The following is a 17,891-nucleotide window of genomic DNA, read 5'->3' as shown; positions in this document are numbered from 1 at the left end:
GAAAATCAAGCCAGTAATACGGTGGCACCCACAGAGTGTGAGCAATGACGGTTCAAATTAAGGGGGTCGCTAATTAGGCACCTTACCCTACATAATATATGTGTGACATGAGTCGATGCCTGCAGCGGGGAGAGCCTTTTAGTGACAAGATGTGGAACATAGTTATGTAGGTATATGAAATATGAACTTCTTATTTGGAGGATAATCGATGACTACGAATCCAAACAATAAAAAGTGGCCTTTGTCTCTCGTACATGTTCGTAATGTAGATGTGAAGCTCAAGGAATGCAGTTTTCCGGCAATGCTGGAATGAAAGGACCCTACAGCACCGTTTAGTTGCTACTTTTTATGTTCAAATTTTCATAGTTTTGCCCTAAGACAAATGTGAAAAAGTATAGGTATTTTTTCATATTTAGTTTAGGTACCTACTTAGGTACCTACGTAATGACTTCACTCGATGTCAGCTACGAAAGCGACAAAAAAAAAATACACAGTTCGAAATATTTTTACGGTAATTATGTATAACGAAAATACGACACTCATTAGAGATTGGCATTTTCTCGTCATCCTTGCACGATTATACCAAATCATGTCTGATTTTTCATATCCAATTGTTTGTCAGTAAATCGTCCACCTGTTTGTCAGGAAGCCAACAAGCGTGAGACAATCAAGCTGAATCAGCGTCTGCGCATTATCAGGCTCGACCAATGCAAAGCAGAATACCTAGCCTCGTGGCCGCGTGCCAGCCGGGCCACTCGGCCTGGCTAATCTATTTTGATTAATCAATGATATTTAACACGTTTAAAGCCCCGAACCTAACAACGTTCGGTTCTGGTCCGACCAAACATCCAAAGACCATAAGCACGGATGCGACCATGTACTGTTTTATTTGTCTTCACTCCCGCGCGCGCAGAACCTCAGCGGCGAACTGAGTCGGTGGACTCGACTCTGCCCTCTCCCTTCCCGGCCTAACTGCGGCAGCGAGCATAGACCGCACGGCGCACAGCCTACGAACAAGGGGCCACGATCAGAACGCGGTGCCGCTGGCACACACACCGAGCAGGGTCCCCATCGCCGGCTGAGAGCAGCCCGCTTCAGCCGGTCTCCGGAACCCGACGGTCTACCTCATCGACTACAGCCGACTGACTCACATGTGCTACAGCTACGGCTTCATCTGGCGACCCGCCGGTCAGCCTCCAGTCCGAAATGGAGCGTCCTCTCCAATCTCGCTGGTTTGGACTAGTTGTCACACTGGTAAATATTCACTCAAAAAACATATTGCTGGTAGTCGTGCCACAGAGTACGACCGTTTCACGGCTATATTAGCCGCTACGACCAAATCGATAGCACGTGGTTGTACCTGCTGCGTCTCGACGCTGCTCTGATGCCCCGACGGTGACATAGGCTGCCGCCTCGACGTCAACTCCGTCGAAGCTGCCTCTGTCGACCCAGCTACACGGTGAACAGCTTGGTGTGAGGCGACATGTACAGGATGCCGAACGTTGCTCCCACTGTTGACGTTATGAACACCCACAACAGAAACCTGAAAAAGACCGGGTGACGTCGGTAAGAAGCAAAAAAGCATACTCGCGGGTCTCATTGGCACAGGATGTCTTTGGCAAAAACGTGCACCTGTACTTGCTTCTAAACGACAGCAATGTAGAAATACTCTAGTGAATGCATCATGGATAACATTAATCTTTAAACGGTGCGAACTTCCCATCATGCTTAGAAGTCTGTTTGTTTTTTGTTTTGTTGGGTTAGGCCCTTTCGGTCGACAAGACCATTGCAGAGCCGGAAGGATGATAGGAATTAGGGGGAGACATTGGTCTGGGCAGGCACCCTAGAGAGTCGCCGGGGCTGAGCCCGTCCAAATGGACAGGCCGACCAGCCCTCCAAGCACTCTCTGCACCCGGCTACGGGGTGCAGCTCCCTCGGGAGCAGCGGTGCCGCTCCAAGGGAGCAGCCCGCATGAGATAAAGTTGCCTGTCCAGCCCGGAAGGGGGTTGCGGCGTGGAGGAGAAGGATTTCTGTATCCTGAGGATAGAAGCACGGATAGGTGCTTAGAAGTCTTCGTGTTCCTGTACCTATACATTACTAAATTCAATCACCTGTCCAGAACGAGTGCCATTTGTTGCCACTCGAGCTTGATGGCGTCCCTGCGGTCCTGCTCGGCCAGCCGCTGGTCGTTCCGCTCGATTGTGTGGTAAACTTTGTTGAGCACACGCATAAACTGGTGCTCGAACAGGTCGAGCGACGGGTGCACCGTGGGCGGCGCCCCCAGCGGAGGTGGCGCCGCCCCCAGCCGAGGCGGCGTCTCCGTCAAACTCGGGTTCCGACTCCCTCCGCTGAGGGAGAAAACGGGCGGTGAAGCTTCAGAGAGACACGAGGGGGGCAGGGAGGAGTGTGAAGTACCTATAGAAAAGTTGATTTACGTAAGCTATATATGCTGTTTCATACATATTCTTTCAGGTAGATAGACAACAGAGCATTCGAATCTCGAGACACACCAAAAAACAGCTGAGATGCATTATGGAGGTGAGCTTCATCGGCAGAGCGTTCTGTACCTTGTATTCGTCAGTTTCTGTCCACATGCTATTCCCCATTCAAGAAATATGAAACAAGCCTCCAGCCAGTCCCACACACCAAGCTCTTACCAGTGTCCCCCGTTATAAATGTGAAGCTGGTGATCATACGCCAGTTCAGGGTCCACAGGGGTCGACTCGATGTGACATTCATCAAAGCAGAACCGGTAATCGTCCTGTAAGAAATATTGCACGTCAGTCACTGGTACCCAATCAGAACATTATCAACTCTGGCTGCTTAGATGACATTAATTGTCACGGGTCAGTCTGTGTGTCTGGCTATGAGACTCTTACCTTGGTGCGCGCCAGACAGTGGCTGGGAGGGTCCAGGCGGATGCAGAGCACGGGCGCTAAGCCCTCGAACACGATGCGTTTGACGACTCGGGGCACCTCTCGTCCGCGCATGCCGCGGTGGTGAATGTTGAGCGTCACCACCGACAGGCCGGTGGCGAACGACACCAGCGAGATGGTGACGCCGTAGTAGAGACCTGTGGTGAATGGTGGAGGCGTCGGGTTACGGACGGAGTTAGAGACGTAACCACACAGACCAAGTTAGATATGTTAATCGGGCGAACCGACGCTGATACAAGATCGATGCAGTGTTTAGATTTAAAGCAAAGCATGAGCTAATGAGCTATGCTAATGGTGAGAGAATATTACTCTCCGTTACGCATTTGCCGTGCAATCCTTTAAAAGTGCAGTCTGCTCCTTACCAGCGAGGTCGCTCGTTGCAGTGTTCCTGCCAGTTCACTGTTTCGATTCGTCGGTGTGGCTACGCCTCTCTCCCCCCTCCACTGGTCCGTCTCAGCTACTCAGTCAGTCTAGACAGGAAGTATGCAACTGGAACGTCTATCAACTGAATGGTTCGCTCCGGTCCCATCTGCCAGTCTGTGTCGTGGATATTTGGATAGCTATTGACCCCTCTGCTGTGTCCCGTCCACCTGTCTGTTGTTGGCGGTAAGGGGCTGCAGCGCCTCCACTCGTCACTCCGTCTGTCTGTGTAGTCGTCTAGGGCACAGCAGCCCCTTCACTGTTCCGTCTCAGCCCTGTCCACCAGTGTCGGCAGTAAGGGGCTGCCGCGCCTCTCGGCCGATCGGCCGTATGGCCTGGCGTCCGGCTAAATGACCCCCGGATCACGGCGGCCGTCTCTAATGGTCAGGAAATGGTGTGCCGCCGGCCGAGGGTCGTCACCGGAGCGTCCGCCGGCGCCTGGCCTCCTGAGCCCGCCCACTGACCGGGCACTGACCAGGGGCTGATCATTGGAGACTCGAGACCACTGCTTGGAAGACTAAAGCTAGGGTCACCCCGCCCTCTGGCCGCTAAGGACAAGGGACCAACTATCAGGGACCGACCATCAAGAGCCATGCTGATCGGGGCCGACCCCGCCCAAGGTCTCATCCACTTACCAATCAGGGGCAGTTTCTCGGAGGTGGGCGGCATGCTCTCCCCAATGACCATGAGGAAGACGGTCATAGAGAGGAGCGTGGTGATGCCGAGCGTCACCTTCTCGCCGCTGTCCGACGGCATGTAGAACGACATGAGCGCGATCCCAGTGATCAGCACGCACGGCAGGATCAGATTAAACACTGCCGGAGCAGGGGAGAGCGACATTTACTCAATATCACAGTAAGATATCATTGAAACGATTGTAAGTTTGATGCGAGGCGGAAACATGTTTTTTTTTTAAATTAGCTGCTTTTAGGATTGACGTGGTCCTTTCCATTTAATTAGTTTGCAGGCATACCACGGTTTATTGCACCTGAACATTTCTATTCTGACTATGAAATATCTGATTTTTTTTTTTCGAACGGGGTGTAGATAAGCACATGGTAGTTATAAAAGGCGCACCAAATTCTTAATCTTGCTGCTCAGTATTCGTACACATTTTTTCCATCAGGGCCAGTCAATAAAACAATGTTTATCGACAAAGACAATAGAACAAAGGAGCTGGTCGGATCATCACACTCGTTCAGTCGCTCAACCAAAGATGAGAGTCCCTGAGCCCATCGAATTGACGTACCATCATCGTGTGTGAAATCATTCGGAACGATAGCCACCATGCGTCTTCCTTACGGGGCCCTCCTTTTAGCGGGGTAATCAATGGAGACGAGCTGGGCATCTGGCTCCATCAGCGCCACTCGGCTGGGGACGGGCCAGTCCGCCCGGCTGGGGACGGGTCAGTGCACTCGGCTGGGGGCGTGTGCCTCTCGTACGGGCTTCTGGCAGAAATGGCTAAAAAAATCCTTGGCCGGCACGCATTGTGTATAAAAAGTCAAATTTAAAACGACTGTTTTGACATGTATCAAACCATTAGCTATAAATTCTGATCGCCCAACACTCCTCGTCGGCGCGAAAGCTTCATGGTTTGATGAACACAACACTATTGTGCCCTCCCCGCTATTGGCTCGCAATCAGTGCTGGCAGCTTTCACACAACCCCTCCCTCGGGCCGCAGGCGTCTGTATTTTCTGTACGGCGCTGACTGTGCAGGAAGTCACACATAAGTGATCCGGTGATTGATTTGGCGTCCAGCTGTTGTTCTCGGCAGAGCGTACCGAGCAGAGGGTGCAGTGGGCTGGGTCGGTGGGCGCTGCGCAGAGCCGCCGGCCCACTGACCGCCGACCCACAATGGTTCCGCTGACCGGCCCCGCGCCCCGCGCCGGGCAGCCGATATATGGGGGCCAATAAAACCGGCAGCTGCCCGAAATACACGCAATAATGCATGCGTTCCGAGCATCTCGAGGCGCAATCGTACTCAGCCTGAATCGTTAAGGAGACCATTCAAGAGGATTATTCCTCACGTCACTAAAACTTGCAAGTAGCGAGCCAATTTAAATAGAAATGACAACCATGGGATTGATCTTCTACGAGTATATAATTCCATCCATGACACTGACTATATGCTCGTATGTAGTCTCCGTCGTTTATGGCAGTTCCCATCGCCGCGAACGGATCTGAGGCCTCCACTGTTCAGAAAGGCAATCAACTGCGCTGCCTGCCGTATTGCGGTTTATGGGGGAGCACTCAACAACAAACAACGCTTGGTCGCTATAGGGGTTGTAAATTCTGTTTCGCGCGTAGCAACCAGCCTGAGGAAATTACGCTGCATCTCTTGATCGAGCTCGAGATAACGCTGCTGAATACAAGCTACTTAGTTAATTTGTGTTGCAGTAGACATTATGCTTTCCAAGTGTAATTCAGGCGAAAGATTTGTCAATGTTTGTGACGCATGTGTGTCCTGAGCCCCGACGAAAGCTGTCCCGACCAAGTAGTTCGTTTCATCGAAATACTAAATTTTAACTTCAATAGATTACCACAAGTAACATCATACTGGCTGCTGCCGTTTATAAGGTGTGTGCGTGCTGTGTGCGTGTGCTGCTGACCTGAGGAAGGCTCAGTACCGGGACCCACCGTAGAAGAGCGGTCTGCGCAGCAGTACGATCCGGTAGGTGATGTCCGGGTAAGGCGCCTCGCAGCACGAGTAGTACACTACGTTCCTCTCCACGGTGAGGTTCAGCAGGTCCCACTCGCCATTCGTGACGTAGTTACTCAGGTCACCCTGCTCGGTTTGGTTCAGCAAATTTACCTGGTGCAATGGGTAACAGATGAAGAGGGAAGAAAGAAAAAGAGAGGGAGAGAGGAACACACCTTTGAAGAACGGTGATGATATCTGGTACACTTAAAAGATAAAACATAAAAAACAGCCAAGTTATTCCTACCTGTTCCACCAAGTCCAACAACAGCTTGTTCCAGATACCTATTCAAATACCGAATTCCTTTACGAACAATTGTTGCACATACGGAACCGCCAAGTCCCACAAGCATTGCCTTGTCCCACAGAACTATCTCCTACCAGTTTTTACGGACGTATATACTGTCTCGTTCCACAAAAGTCAGAGCCATTTCGTCCCGCGGCCACCGTCCCACCTGCAGGCCGTCGTACGTCCAGCTGGCGAACTTCATGGTGCACGTCTGCTCGTCGAACGGGAAGAACTCCACGTTGATGGAGCAGGACGACTTGAAGATGGCGCTGCTCAGCCAGGTGACGTTGCCGTCCGCCTTCACGATGATATTGGTGCTCAGAATGGCGTTCGAGTACGCGCTGTCGGCACTGTCGCAAGAGCGCAGCGTTAACCTCGCGATCGGAGGCGCGATGTGTCATGTACTATAGTGACGGTCTTGCGCTGAAAAGGACGTTTTTATATTTCAAAGTGTCCTATTTTTTCGTAACCATGGGTTATCGAAAAACTGTATGGACAATTTTGGGCGGTGTGTTTATATAGTGCCATAGCTCCGATTAATTCATTGAGTTGACATTTTTATGATTTACTTTGCTCCAAAAGTGCCACGTTTGCTTATGGTTTCGTCGTAACGTTATCAGTGAGGCCGTCTTATCAACGTCTTGGTCGCGCTTTTAAAATCACCATCGTAGTGGAAACATCTGGACAGTGAAGACGAATGAATCCAATGGCTTTGGGTGATCGAACTTGAGAGGACAATTATTTCTTCTATAACGTCTACGTTTTAAGTTTCAGTTGAATGTTTCGCGGGAGACCACTTTTAAAAGCCTTGTTGCTCGTTTCCCACAAGGATCCGTTTCATCCGGGCTTACGTCCGAGTGACGGATGGCGCAAGCTCGACAGTTTTCTGCGGCGACAGTACAAACTGTTCGGCTAAAACGCAGTTCAGCCTCGGTTGTGGTGAGGACCAGTTTTGAACACACACTAGTCGGCTGAAGCAGCTCTAATGGAAGAGGAGAGCAAACACTTGTTTCTCGATAAATCGGCCCTTTAGTGTTTTGTGTACGTACTATCACTTCAAGACGTGTAACACTTCACTTTGTTTTACGGATCGGCAAAACAATCAGTTGTAAAAGTAGTGAAAGTATTTGTATTGACCTCTTAGTAAACAGTTTCCCTTCGTGTGCCTCGCGGTACCTATGTGATGCTCTGTAGCGGGAGAAGCGCATGCCCTAGTGATAACTCAGAGCAGCCTTACTTGTTGTAGAGCAGGATGTCGGGCTTCCAGAGCCGGTCGTGCGGCAGCCGGATGACGGGAATGCCGCCGAACTCGGAGCGGTTCCACGTCAGGCTGTAATCGATCCACTCCTGTGGTGGGCAATAGTCAGCATGTTATGGTTTAACGATGACTGGTGCGCCCTGTCACACTAAAATCAATGTATAGGTACATCAATATATCATCAATATATCAATATTTCAATATCAATGACATTGTTTCAGGGTACGTCAGTCATCGAAAAAAAAATGTAAATAAACTTCGCTGCAATCTTTGGTATTAAGCCCCATGGCTTCGTCCATGCGCCTTCTATGCTTTCCTTTTTGTTAGAAATGCTATCTATTTCCCCCTTATAATTACTTTGGTCGAGACATATTATCTAATAAGAGACCTCATAACCAATGGCCAGCCGACCATAACGTTTCATGAGTTGTAATGACGGGCCAAGCTTAGCGTCTGCACAGTCTCGGGAAAACTTTGAGGCGTTTGCAGCCCGGCCGCCCTCGTTATGGGAGCGACTATGCAGTCCCGTACCATTCCGAGCAGAAAGACCCTCAGAAAGTTTAGTATCTCAGAGAAATAACTAGGTAGGCACCACTGCATGGAGTCACCGATATTTTGTTCTCGGTAAACGTTGATTTCATTTTCTTCTACTCCTTATAAGCAGGTAGAACAAATTAAGTCGTATTTGTCAACCACGTAAACTATAAAGTACACCACCTGAAACAGGGCCTAAGTGCGATCAATCAATTCATGCAATGTACGCTATCCACTGTGTAGTATGGGTGAACCTGAAGCACTGGGCCCACCAGACGGTTTCATTTGTCTGGAGCAGAAAACCTCAGAGTCGGTGGCGCGCTACTCTATTGCAATTCGATGGCAAAAACGGCGCCCTGTCGCTCTCAGTGAGTGCTCCCACCGCTCCATTGAGCACGGCACCATAACCCGCACCACGTCACTTCAGAAAGGGTTTAGCTGACTGAAGTGTCACATAAACCACGTTACAAGAAGTAAGCAGTCAAAACGTAATTCAAACCGTGAGAGCATTTGCAGTTCGTCATTTATAGAACCAGGGGCCGTATTCACGTCGATTATTTTCGTAAGAATTTTCTTACGCACGACCTACTTCTTACGAAAATTTGGTATTCACGTCGACAGCAAAAATATCTTACGAATAAAAAAACTGTCGTAGACAGTTTGCGATTCACGTCGACCTTTTCTTAAGAATTCTCGTAAGAATGTCGTAAGTGCGATTCACGTCGTGTCATCTTAAGAATTTCTTAAGTTTTTCGTAAGAACATAATGTTAACGGTATGGTGGACTTAAGAATACTCACCGAGCTGTCGTAAACTGACGCAACGATAAATCAGTGCAGTAGGCTAAGACTAAAATGATGAATTATTTTAAGAATTGACACTAACGGTTGTCTGGACTAAGAATGGCTGTTATTATTGAGCAAAACTATTACCAGCGAGCGAGTGAAGCGAAGTCTTTTCAATAAAACGGGAAAATATCAGTATGAGCGGCCCGGCCCGGCCTGTAATGCTTTTGGAAGCCTATATCTCATCAACCGCTGGACTGATTGACCTGTGGTCTTCTTGTTGGGCTGCCCCATCCCTTCTAACCCGCAATTTACTATCTTGATGCATCTAATTGACCATCGTGGCACGTGCCACGTGAGAAGTCAAGGGCGTCCAAGCTGTTTTGCAGAAGTAGCGCTTTTGAGACTACCAAAATCTCAAAGTGGGCTTATATCTCAGCAACCACTGCATTAGGACGTTTGACTTGCGGTAATTTTTTTTAGGGTAGCTGTAGCCCTTCTACTAAACATCGGGTACACTTGATTCATGTGAGTGACCACCCGCTGCACGTGCAAAGTACAAACAGGTGTCACGTTTGTTCTTATTACAATAACTCGGCAATTACCGGCCCGATTGTGTTGAAACTTGGCATGTGGGTAGGCACCTACAGGGAAATGCTTGTCATATGTCACGGTTGAGGTGCTACTGCACGTGCGCACGAGCAGGGGTCGCTTCCAGATGTCGAGAACGCCTGGACCGTTTGCACTCAAACTTGGCACACGGTTATAGGGACCGGTGCGAAGGGTGCCGGGCAAAATCCAGTTTGAACGATTTTACACGTGCGCACGTGCAGGGTGCCGCTTCTACATCTCAAGAACAGCTGGGATGATTGCGCTCAAGTTTGGTCAGCGGCCAAGCCGATCAGCGGCTGGGGGGTGTTACGGACCCCCCCCCCCCCCAGTGGTATAACTTTCTATATGAATGGGGGTGCAGGTGCTTCCCCATCCACTAAAAGTGCATGTCCATCAATGTCAAGAAATAAGGCACCTCATGCAGAAGTTGGGATTGCCCAGTAGAAGAGGGGCGCTCCCAACACTTTAACCCTATTAGTGGCAGGCTCCTGGCTATCCCTATTACACTGAGAAAACAGTGTCCCGATTTTCGGGCTCAGAGACCAGTTTTCGGGCTAATGTACCATATTCAAAACAGACAGCACATTTCGAGAATACTTTCTGAGCTAGCGCCACATGGGCTCATACGATCCCTTAAATCGGTATCATTGATCGCAGAAACAGAGCTCAGTCAGTACCCATTATCGGTGTCAAGCTCTAAAACTAGTCTCACTATGATACCAGTTTTCAGCCTGATCCCCATTTTCGAGCTCACCTGATTCCAGTTTGAGGGCTCAAATTGTGTGGTGAAGCCAATATTAGGGCTCACGTCATCGCTTTTCGGGGCTTTGGTAAAAGCTGGATCAGGATTGCGTCAGCTGGCTGGCCAGCTGGCGACGCACGAAAGGTATTTAATTTTAGATATACCTAAGCGCGGTAGTAGGATGGACATAAATATTTCAAATGGCTTTAAATGAAAAATTGATTGGTAAATATTCATTCTTTTATATCTAGCATTGATATGTAAGAAGCTCTGCTAGCGCCACCATACGGCGCCAGCTGGCAAAAAATCCAGTTAATACCAGAGCCCGCTTTTCGTCCGATGCAGCCCCTCCTCCCCCCTCCCCCGTGTCCAGCAGCTGCGAATAAGACGAAGCCGCGGACAAACTTTTTTTTTTGCTCGGCCAGCCTAGCGCCAGTCTCGAGCGGTGGGACAGTTAACCGGCAATTTTGGCCGGGATGCAAAAGTTACGTTAAACCGGTTTATGTTAACCCGGGAGCAAATAACAACGTGGGAGCCTATCTTAGGTGTGGCAAAGCTAACGGATTACTTACTTGTTGCCGAGGTGCCCAAAGAAGGTACTGGAACCGAAAACACAACATTGGTTCATGTATTTATTAACATTCATACACACAGTCATACTTGTGCAAGGTGTCAGTGTTCGGTTGTGGGGTGTAATAGCCAGGGAAAAAGTTCTATGAACTGAAAAACCCGGCGCCTATTACTTCGCAACATGGTTGTGTATTCATGAACTGCAAGGAGTGCAGACGACATTGCCTGTGCTAACTTAACGTCTCACGGGCAGCGCCGCGCTCTGACACCTTGGTCCCAGAAGCGGCGGCGTTTCTGACCGCAAATCGCCGGAGAGCCGGTCGACGCCGTTGAGGGGACTGAGCAGGCCGCTGCCAGCTCCACCTTCACGTCCGCGCGGCGCAGCTCGGTGTGCGGCGGCGGCTCATCGCGCGGGCCGCACCCGTCCGTCCGCTGCACGAGCCGCTTTTCGATCCGACAGCGCAACACCGGCACGCCATTGTGCTGGCTGAGCGGCGGCAGCGGCACGTAGGCAACAAAACAGTAGAAATCGATGGGCCTGGATCGGCGTTGCCAGCAACGCCGGCAGCGGCGCGGCGGGAGGCGCCAGTGCCGCCGTCGGGGACGTGTGCCCTTCGCTGCGCTCATTCGAGTTGGCCGGCCGGCCGCGCGGCGTAGTCCTTTTGACACGGTGCGAGAAGAGCCGGATGAAGGTGGACTTTTTATTGGCGTTGCTGGTGCTCACGCCGCCGGCGTCCAGTTTGGGCGGCAAGTCCGAGTACCAGGAGTCGGACAAGTCCCGCGCGAACGCCGCCAGCCGGTCGTCGTCACTGCTGGCGGCGGCCCGCCGACGGCGCTGCCTCAGAATCGGACGAGTCGGTGGTACTGAGCACCTCGCGGGACGGGTAGCTGGGAGTGGGCCGGCCGCGGCCCCTGCCAGGCCGCGCCACCTTCACCGGCGCAGCCGCCTTCAAACTGCCCTTGCTGGGCGGCGGGTTGGTCGGCGGAGGCGGCAGCGGTGCCTCGACGTCAGTCCGAGTCGCTGTCACTGGGCGGCCGCCGCGGAGACGGCTTCTGTTTGACCCGCAGCCGGCCTGGGCCGGCTCGGCGCCCTCGGCCGGCGGCGCGCGCCGTTTCGAGCGTTTCACCTTTTCACTGTTACTCTCGCCTGGTCCTCAGCGTCGAGCGGCTCGGCGCTGTTCGGTTTCATGTGGCCCATGCTGCTGGGAAACTCGGGTGGGGACAGCTTTCTGACTGGAGTGCCGTCGAAGATGGAGGAGACGGGGGTGCTCGCAGAGTCCTTGCCCAATGCCCATGATAGAGCCGAGGCTCCACTGGACGCCCAGCTTAATCGGGCTATCGCCGCCCTCCTTCTATGGTGGATTCTTCGGCCCCCTACAGCCACTAGGGCCATCATATACTCCCAGATGGCGGCACCTAGGGGATGAGGGGGGGGGGGTGTCTGGGCCACTTGTCCACCTCGTGGCGTCGCCAGCGACGCCTGCGAGTCGGAGCAAATGATTATGGGGTCTTCCTCGAAGGACGGGTGCTTCAGGAGATGTTGCTTTGCCGTTTTGGGCGCCACCATCTCAGATCGGTAAATGGAGCAAATCCTCCCCGCCGCCTCCCGCAGTACCAATGTTGTACTGTCTGGGTGCTCGGTGAGGACCCCAGCGCCGCCTTCCTATTACTCCCCCGGTCGCAGACCCGTCGACCCAGGCCCACGTCGCACGCTGGGGGAGCGCTCCCAGTCACGCCTCCGCAGCACTCCTCCTCGCTGTCGCGGACGCCCCGATCGGCAGCAGGTCCAGGTGGACCGTGACGCCGTCTGTTGGCGTCTACGGGGGCAGTCTCGTGGATAAGCGCGCCTCGGCGGGCAGCGCCACTCCAGTGGTCCCACACCGCTCCCCCGCGCTCTCTCCAGCCGGTCACTGACTTCAGTCACGGTTGGGGGGGGGGGGGCTTCCGCCACGACGCGGCGGGTCCTCCGACGGGAGGGAGAGCGCCTTCGCCAGTAGGCGCGATGCCAGCGCATCCCTCCTCATCTCTCCATCGGCACGACGCCCGCCTCGGCCCTCACGGCGAGTCTTGGAGCATGGAAATCGGGCAGCCAGTGATGACTCATGCCACCATCAGCATCTCCGCCTCCAGGACGCCAAGATGTGTGGCCGCAGCCGCAGGCAGCCACGCCGACCCCGCTGCCCGCATGCCCAAGTAGTCTCGAATCGCTGACACCTCTCCTGAAACAAGAGTGGTGTCGTAAACTTAAACCCCTTGCTGGAGCCCGCCAGCCGCGACAACACCGCCACACCAATTTTTGTGACCCCGGAACTTCCGTCCCGAGCCTTATTTCACGGCACGATGCTACAGTGCGCTACACGTATTGTGGTATTCAGCTTCCATGGAAACATCAACTAATTTGGACGCTCAAACATGGGAGTCAGGAGTGGTTAAGGCCCAGAGCGTTCTGTCTGGTTTATAAAACCTTGGCCAGCAGATGTAAACGTGCTTTTTGTATAAGTGGCTTAATTTTGACGCAAAAGGGCACTAACCTTCGGCGCAAATAATGCAGAAATTTCAGCGCAAATTGCAAAATAGCTTGCGCCGAACTTCGGCGCATGACGGCTTCACGGGCGTCCGGCGTACCATATGGATGTTTTCCAGTTTGGGCTGCAGGTTTTAGCTCTAGGTTTTAGACTGTAGGTTTTGGGTTGGGTTGGGCTGGGCTGGGCTGGGCTGGGTTGGGCTGGGCTGGGCTGGTTGGGGTGGTTGGGTTGGGTTGGATTAGGTTAGGTAAGTTTAGGTTAGTTTAGTTTAGGATAGATATTTTTAGGATACCTATTTTTTGTAAGTTGAATTATTTTTTTCATTTTGTAGCATCATATGCCTTCCATCTTTGAACTGCCATATTCAAGCACCAGAATAAGTATGGACTTGAACCTTTTCCAGTCTGGATGCCTGTATGGAAGTTGTGCAAAATCATGCAGTTGAAGGTATTGTAACCACAAATAAGAGCTCATGACTCAAGTCTCAACTTGTCCATAATTGGTTATCTTGATGTATACTTGTAGACCCTTCCTCTTACTTGGCACACAGGCATGGTGTCACAGTGTTCTAAAATTGGATTTCAATTGGGTGTCCCAATAAAAAAAATCTGAAGACAAAATGAGATAGATTTAGTCTTTCCGCAAAACTGCATAATGCCATTTTTACCTCAGATTTTGTCAGAATCTTCACAGGATCTGAAATGAAATGATGTAGAGTAGATGCATCAACTGTCAAGTCATGCGTAACCTGGCAGCTGGCTGTTGAATCAAACTTTTGACATATTTTTTTAGCAAAGATGAAATAAAGCCACTTGTCATATTTTTAGGATGAAAACATTTTCCCCATCATGTGTGGTTATTCACCTAAAATTCTGAAACATGGAACACTGTCATACCAGCATTCCATCATGTCAACCAGCATTCCGCAGCATGTTAGCAGAAGCAGCAGCATGTTATAAGTGTATGAAAGATCCAAATAGGTTGTAGGTTGGTAGGTATTGGTACTAAGTTTAACTTAATAGGTTAGTAGGCAAGGTTAGGATTAATTTTAGTTGAGCATCAAGATAACCATTACGAACAAGTAACAAAATCCTTACCTACCCTTGAAAGCATTGCTTCAATCACATCATCACGAAGAACCAGACAAAATTTTTGCACATTCTTACACTATTTGACATCCTGAATCCAGATATGATGCTTTCATGTGGCGCAAATACAAGAAAAACAAATAATCAAACCCGTGCGTATTCGTATCAACGGCGCCACAATTGTAGATCAGACCTTTTCTGAACAAATGCCACCACAATTTTAATTGATAAGGGATTAAAATGGCATGAGCATCAACATCTTGATTTTTTCTAAAAGATAGCGATAACTGATAACTAATAACTTACCATTCATTTTGAAATCACGGCGGTAGGTACACCAACACATGGCACTGAAAACAGCAAAAGACGGAATGGCGGAATGTCGTATGGAGCCCTAAAACGCAGCTCGAATTGAGCCCGAAAAGGAAGACGAACTGATGCCGCTTTCGGGGCTAATGTACTTTGAGCCCGAAAAGGGCGCCTAACTGATCCCGATTTTAAAATCATACAGATTTGAGCCCTGTTTTGGCACTGATATGAGCCCTTATTCAAAAATGTTCTCAAAGTGTTTTCTGAGTGTAGTGGCAGGGGGGCTGTTTACGACCCCCCCTTGATATCTCGAGATCTAACGGGCCGATTTTCAAAATTCAAACGGCATTCGATTTCGCTCAACGTGATCTACATTTCTAAAAAATAAAAATTAAAATGTCAATAGGGGGTAGAGGAGGGTAAAAACGGGCAAATTGCAGATACATTTTAGACTGTTTATCACGGCCAGGTTTCTGAACCAATCTTAACGCAACTTTTGCCGATCGATAGAGAATGAACCAGGAATTCACATGGATCCTAAAAATATGCATTTTCAGAAATCATAGGCGGATACAGATCATTGAGATTGGGGGTACACAAAAAGTAAAGTAGGGTAGACCGGGGCAAGTCGCCCCGCCGAGGTAAAACGCCTCACCGATGTTTCTCGGAACTGGCAGGGTTCTGGGGAAACATCATCTCTTCTATAAAACGTGCACTATATGATCATTATATGAGCAGACTGGAAAGAAATTGTGATGACTCTTTCGGGAGATATAGCTAAAAATGTGTTTTTTGAGTGATTTTTATGTTTTGTTGTCAGATTATGAATCATGGCGTTCTTTTATGGTCCACATTAGGTTAACGACTTTTATGTATTTTGAACAACTATTGTCTGACGCTTATCATGCCGGGTTGGTTCGTGTTAAATTATGTCTTACTGGAGTGCAAGGCGTTGTTCTCTGACCGAACTACGTGATGGGGTAAAACGCCCCAGAAGGTCGCGGGGCAAAAAGCCCCTGGGGCGTTTTACCTCTTGTGTTGTTGGGGCTACCCACTTTCTAATGTTCGGTAGCTGGCGAACAGTAAGTTTCTATGCCTTTATGTGTATTTTTCTCAGCAACTGGATGGCAAAGGAAGTATTTTGTTAACATTTGCATTGCAATAATTTATTATTTGGTCTTATGAGGTAGGTGAAAAACCTGCTCATACAACAGTGTCATATGCTGAGCACCTGAAAGGATGGAATGTGCTAACTTCAGTGCCGTGCCTCCAGAGGTCTAACGGACCTCTCACATAAGATTTAGCCAACTACCATGTTAAATCTTTAATCTAAGGTATGGGGCTACTTGCCCCAGGCCGTGGGGCGTTTTGCCCTGGGGTTGGGGCAAAATGCCCCATTTGCAGTTGCTTCACAAATCACTTCCTAGCTTGGAGTCCGATCATAAGTGAATCAATTTGAGGGGTGCAATTTAAAGTAAAATGTCCAAAGAACGCATTGAGCACAAATTTGGCCTTTCAGGTGATGTGGGACAAAATTTATGTAGCAAAATAAATTATCTGGGGCGTCTTGCCCCAGGCTACCCTAAATAAGGTTTTTATTGGTACTGTTTCTAAAAAGGGTGGTAATGGTCTTGTTATGTTACAATTTTCTTATATGAGAGAATGACTACAATTGTATTGGTCATGCATAGGCGGTGTCAGGGCACCTATGTTGGGAGGTAAAACATAACCCCCCTTTTTTGACGCCTGGATCCGCCTATTATAGCAAAAACGTGTCCAAAGAGGATGCACAATAACTTTGTATATGTTATCACATGATACCTTTCATTCACTGTTCGTAAAACTGGTGCATACAGTTATAATACATCAGCATCGTGACCTTCGCCCAAATGACTCGCTTCACGAATAGGACCCCCCAATTCCCAGTGCTCTGGAGCCGCCCCTGGTAAAGTTATGAATTTGAAATTTTCAGGGAATGTGCCCAATTTAGTTTTAGGAAAAGTCAGAAAATTTCAGCATCGTACCTTCAGCGGTTTCGGAGATATTCCCGAAAAACCTGAGGGGTGGATGAAAACAACCCCCCTGCCACTAATAGGGTTAACAGTGGCGCATTTTTGGAACATTTGGAAGTCCCTCGCACTTCTGTACAGTGCATGTGTGGGGGGCTCACTCGCGCGCTGCCGCTCGTTTGTCGCCCCAAAAGGCGTCTTGCTGGTTTCACTAAAATGAAATGCACAAATACATGGATAGTTGTAGAAAAACACGGAACAAATAGTGCATGGACGCGTTTCGAATATTAAATTTTCATCAGCATGACATAACCACAAATAAAACGAGATATCTTGTTTTCTTTGTGGGTATATCATGTTGATGAAGATTTAATAATCGAAACGCATCCATGCACTATTTGTTCCGTGTTTTTCTACTTGTCTCTATCAATTATATACAATGGATAGTTGTGTAAATCCCTTCAAGGAGGATCCCTAAATCTCAATGATTAAGGCAAAGGTCAATGCACCAAACGCTTCTTACGAATTTCTTAACCCATTTATGCCCAGGAATATTGACCATCATGAAAATCGATGAAATCAAGATATGTTACGCTTCTACCAGGGCCTTGCATGGAATCGAAAATAATTTTTGCCGGCAGCAAAAGATTTTCGAGAAAAACGTAAAAAACGTGCGTTGCGAAATCGCAACGAAGGGCACACCGGGCGCCATCAGCGTTGCGAAAACGCAACGACGGGCACATCAGACGGACATAAAGTACACTAAACCGCCGTATATGCTAGTTTGTTTTAACATATAATTCACCAACTGTTGACAAATATTGCTGGAGAATGCGGAACCCACATCCCTCATGCTTTATTACCCGCCTAAGAGCCTGAATGAGGGAGCATAACTTAAGGGTTCGCGAACGGGAAGATGGCAACAAACGGTCATTATCAACAATTGCCCATTTAAAGTACCTAGTGGTTGGCAGTTGGCACGTACGTACACTGGGCGGTGCTTTCTTTTTGGAAGCTAGACAGAGCCATTAGCCCATTACCCTCTCATATGAGAACCCCAAACAGAAAACAATTTAACCGAGGATTGGGAGTAAACCTGTGCCTCGCCTAAGCGC

The 17,891-nt window shown here is 49.5% G+C and overlaps 1 protein-coding gene across 1 annotated transcript in view; it reads right to left on the bottom strand.

Moving 5' to 3' along the window:
- Positions 1–860: 860 nt before the first annotated feature.
- The window catches only part of LOC122368145 (neuronal acetylcholine receptor subunit alpha-10-like), a 29,881-nt gene continuing 12,850 nt past the window's right edge, over positions 861–17,891 (bottom strand). The window contains exons 5-12 of the mRNA XM_043341818.1: positions 7,583–7,692; positions 6,512–6,695; positions 5,996–6,170; positions 3,992–4,171; positions 2,880–3,073; positions 2,658–2,761; positions 2,112–2,348; positions 861–1,543 (exon numbers count right to left, since the gene is read on the bottom strand). Of these exons, the coding sequence (XP_043197753.1) occupies positions 1,453–1,543; positions 2,112–2,348; positions 2,658–2,761; positions 2,880–3,073; positions 3,992–4,171; positions 5,996–6,170; positions 6,512–6,695; positions 7,583–7,692 (1,275 nt within the window). The 3' untranslated portion in view covers positions 861–1,452. The remainder of the gene's footprint in view (positions 1,544–2,111; positions 2,349–2,657; positions 2,762–2,879; positions 3,074–3,991; positions 4,172–5,995; positions 6,171–6,511; positions 6,696–7,582; positions 7,693–17,891) is intronic.

Source organism: Amphibalanus amphitrite, unplaced genomic scaffold, assembly GCF_019059575.1.
Source record: "Amphibalanus amphitrite isolate SeventyFive unplaced genomic scaffold, NRLGWU_Aamphi_draft 000031F_arrow, whole genome shotgun sequence".
NCBI lineage: Eukaryota > Metazoa > Arthropoda > Thecostraca > Balanomorpha > Balanidae > Amphibalanus > Amphibalanus amphitrite.
Note: the sequence above shows the minus strand (reverse complement) of the source record. Positions and strands in the feature narration are given on the sequence as shown.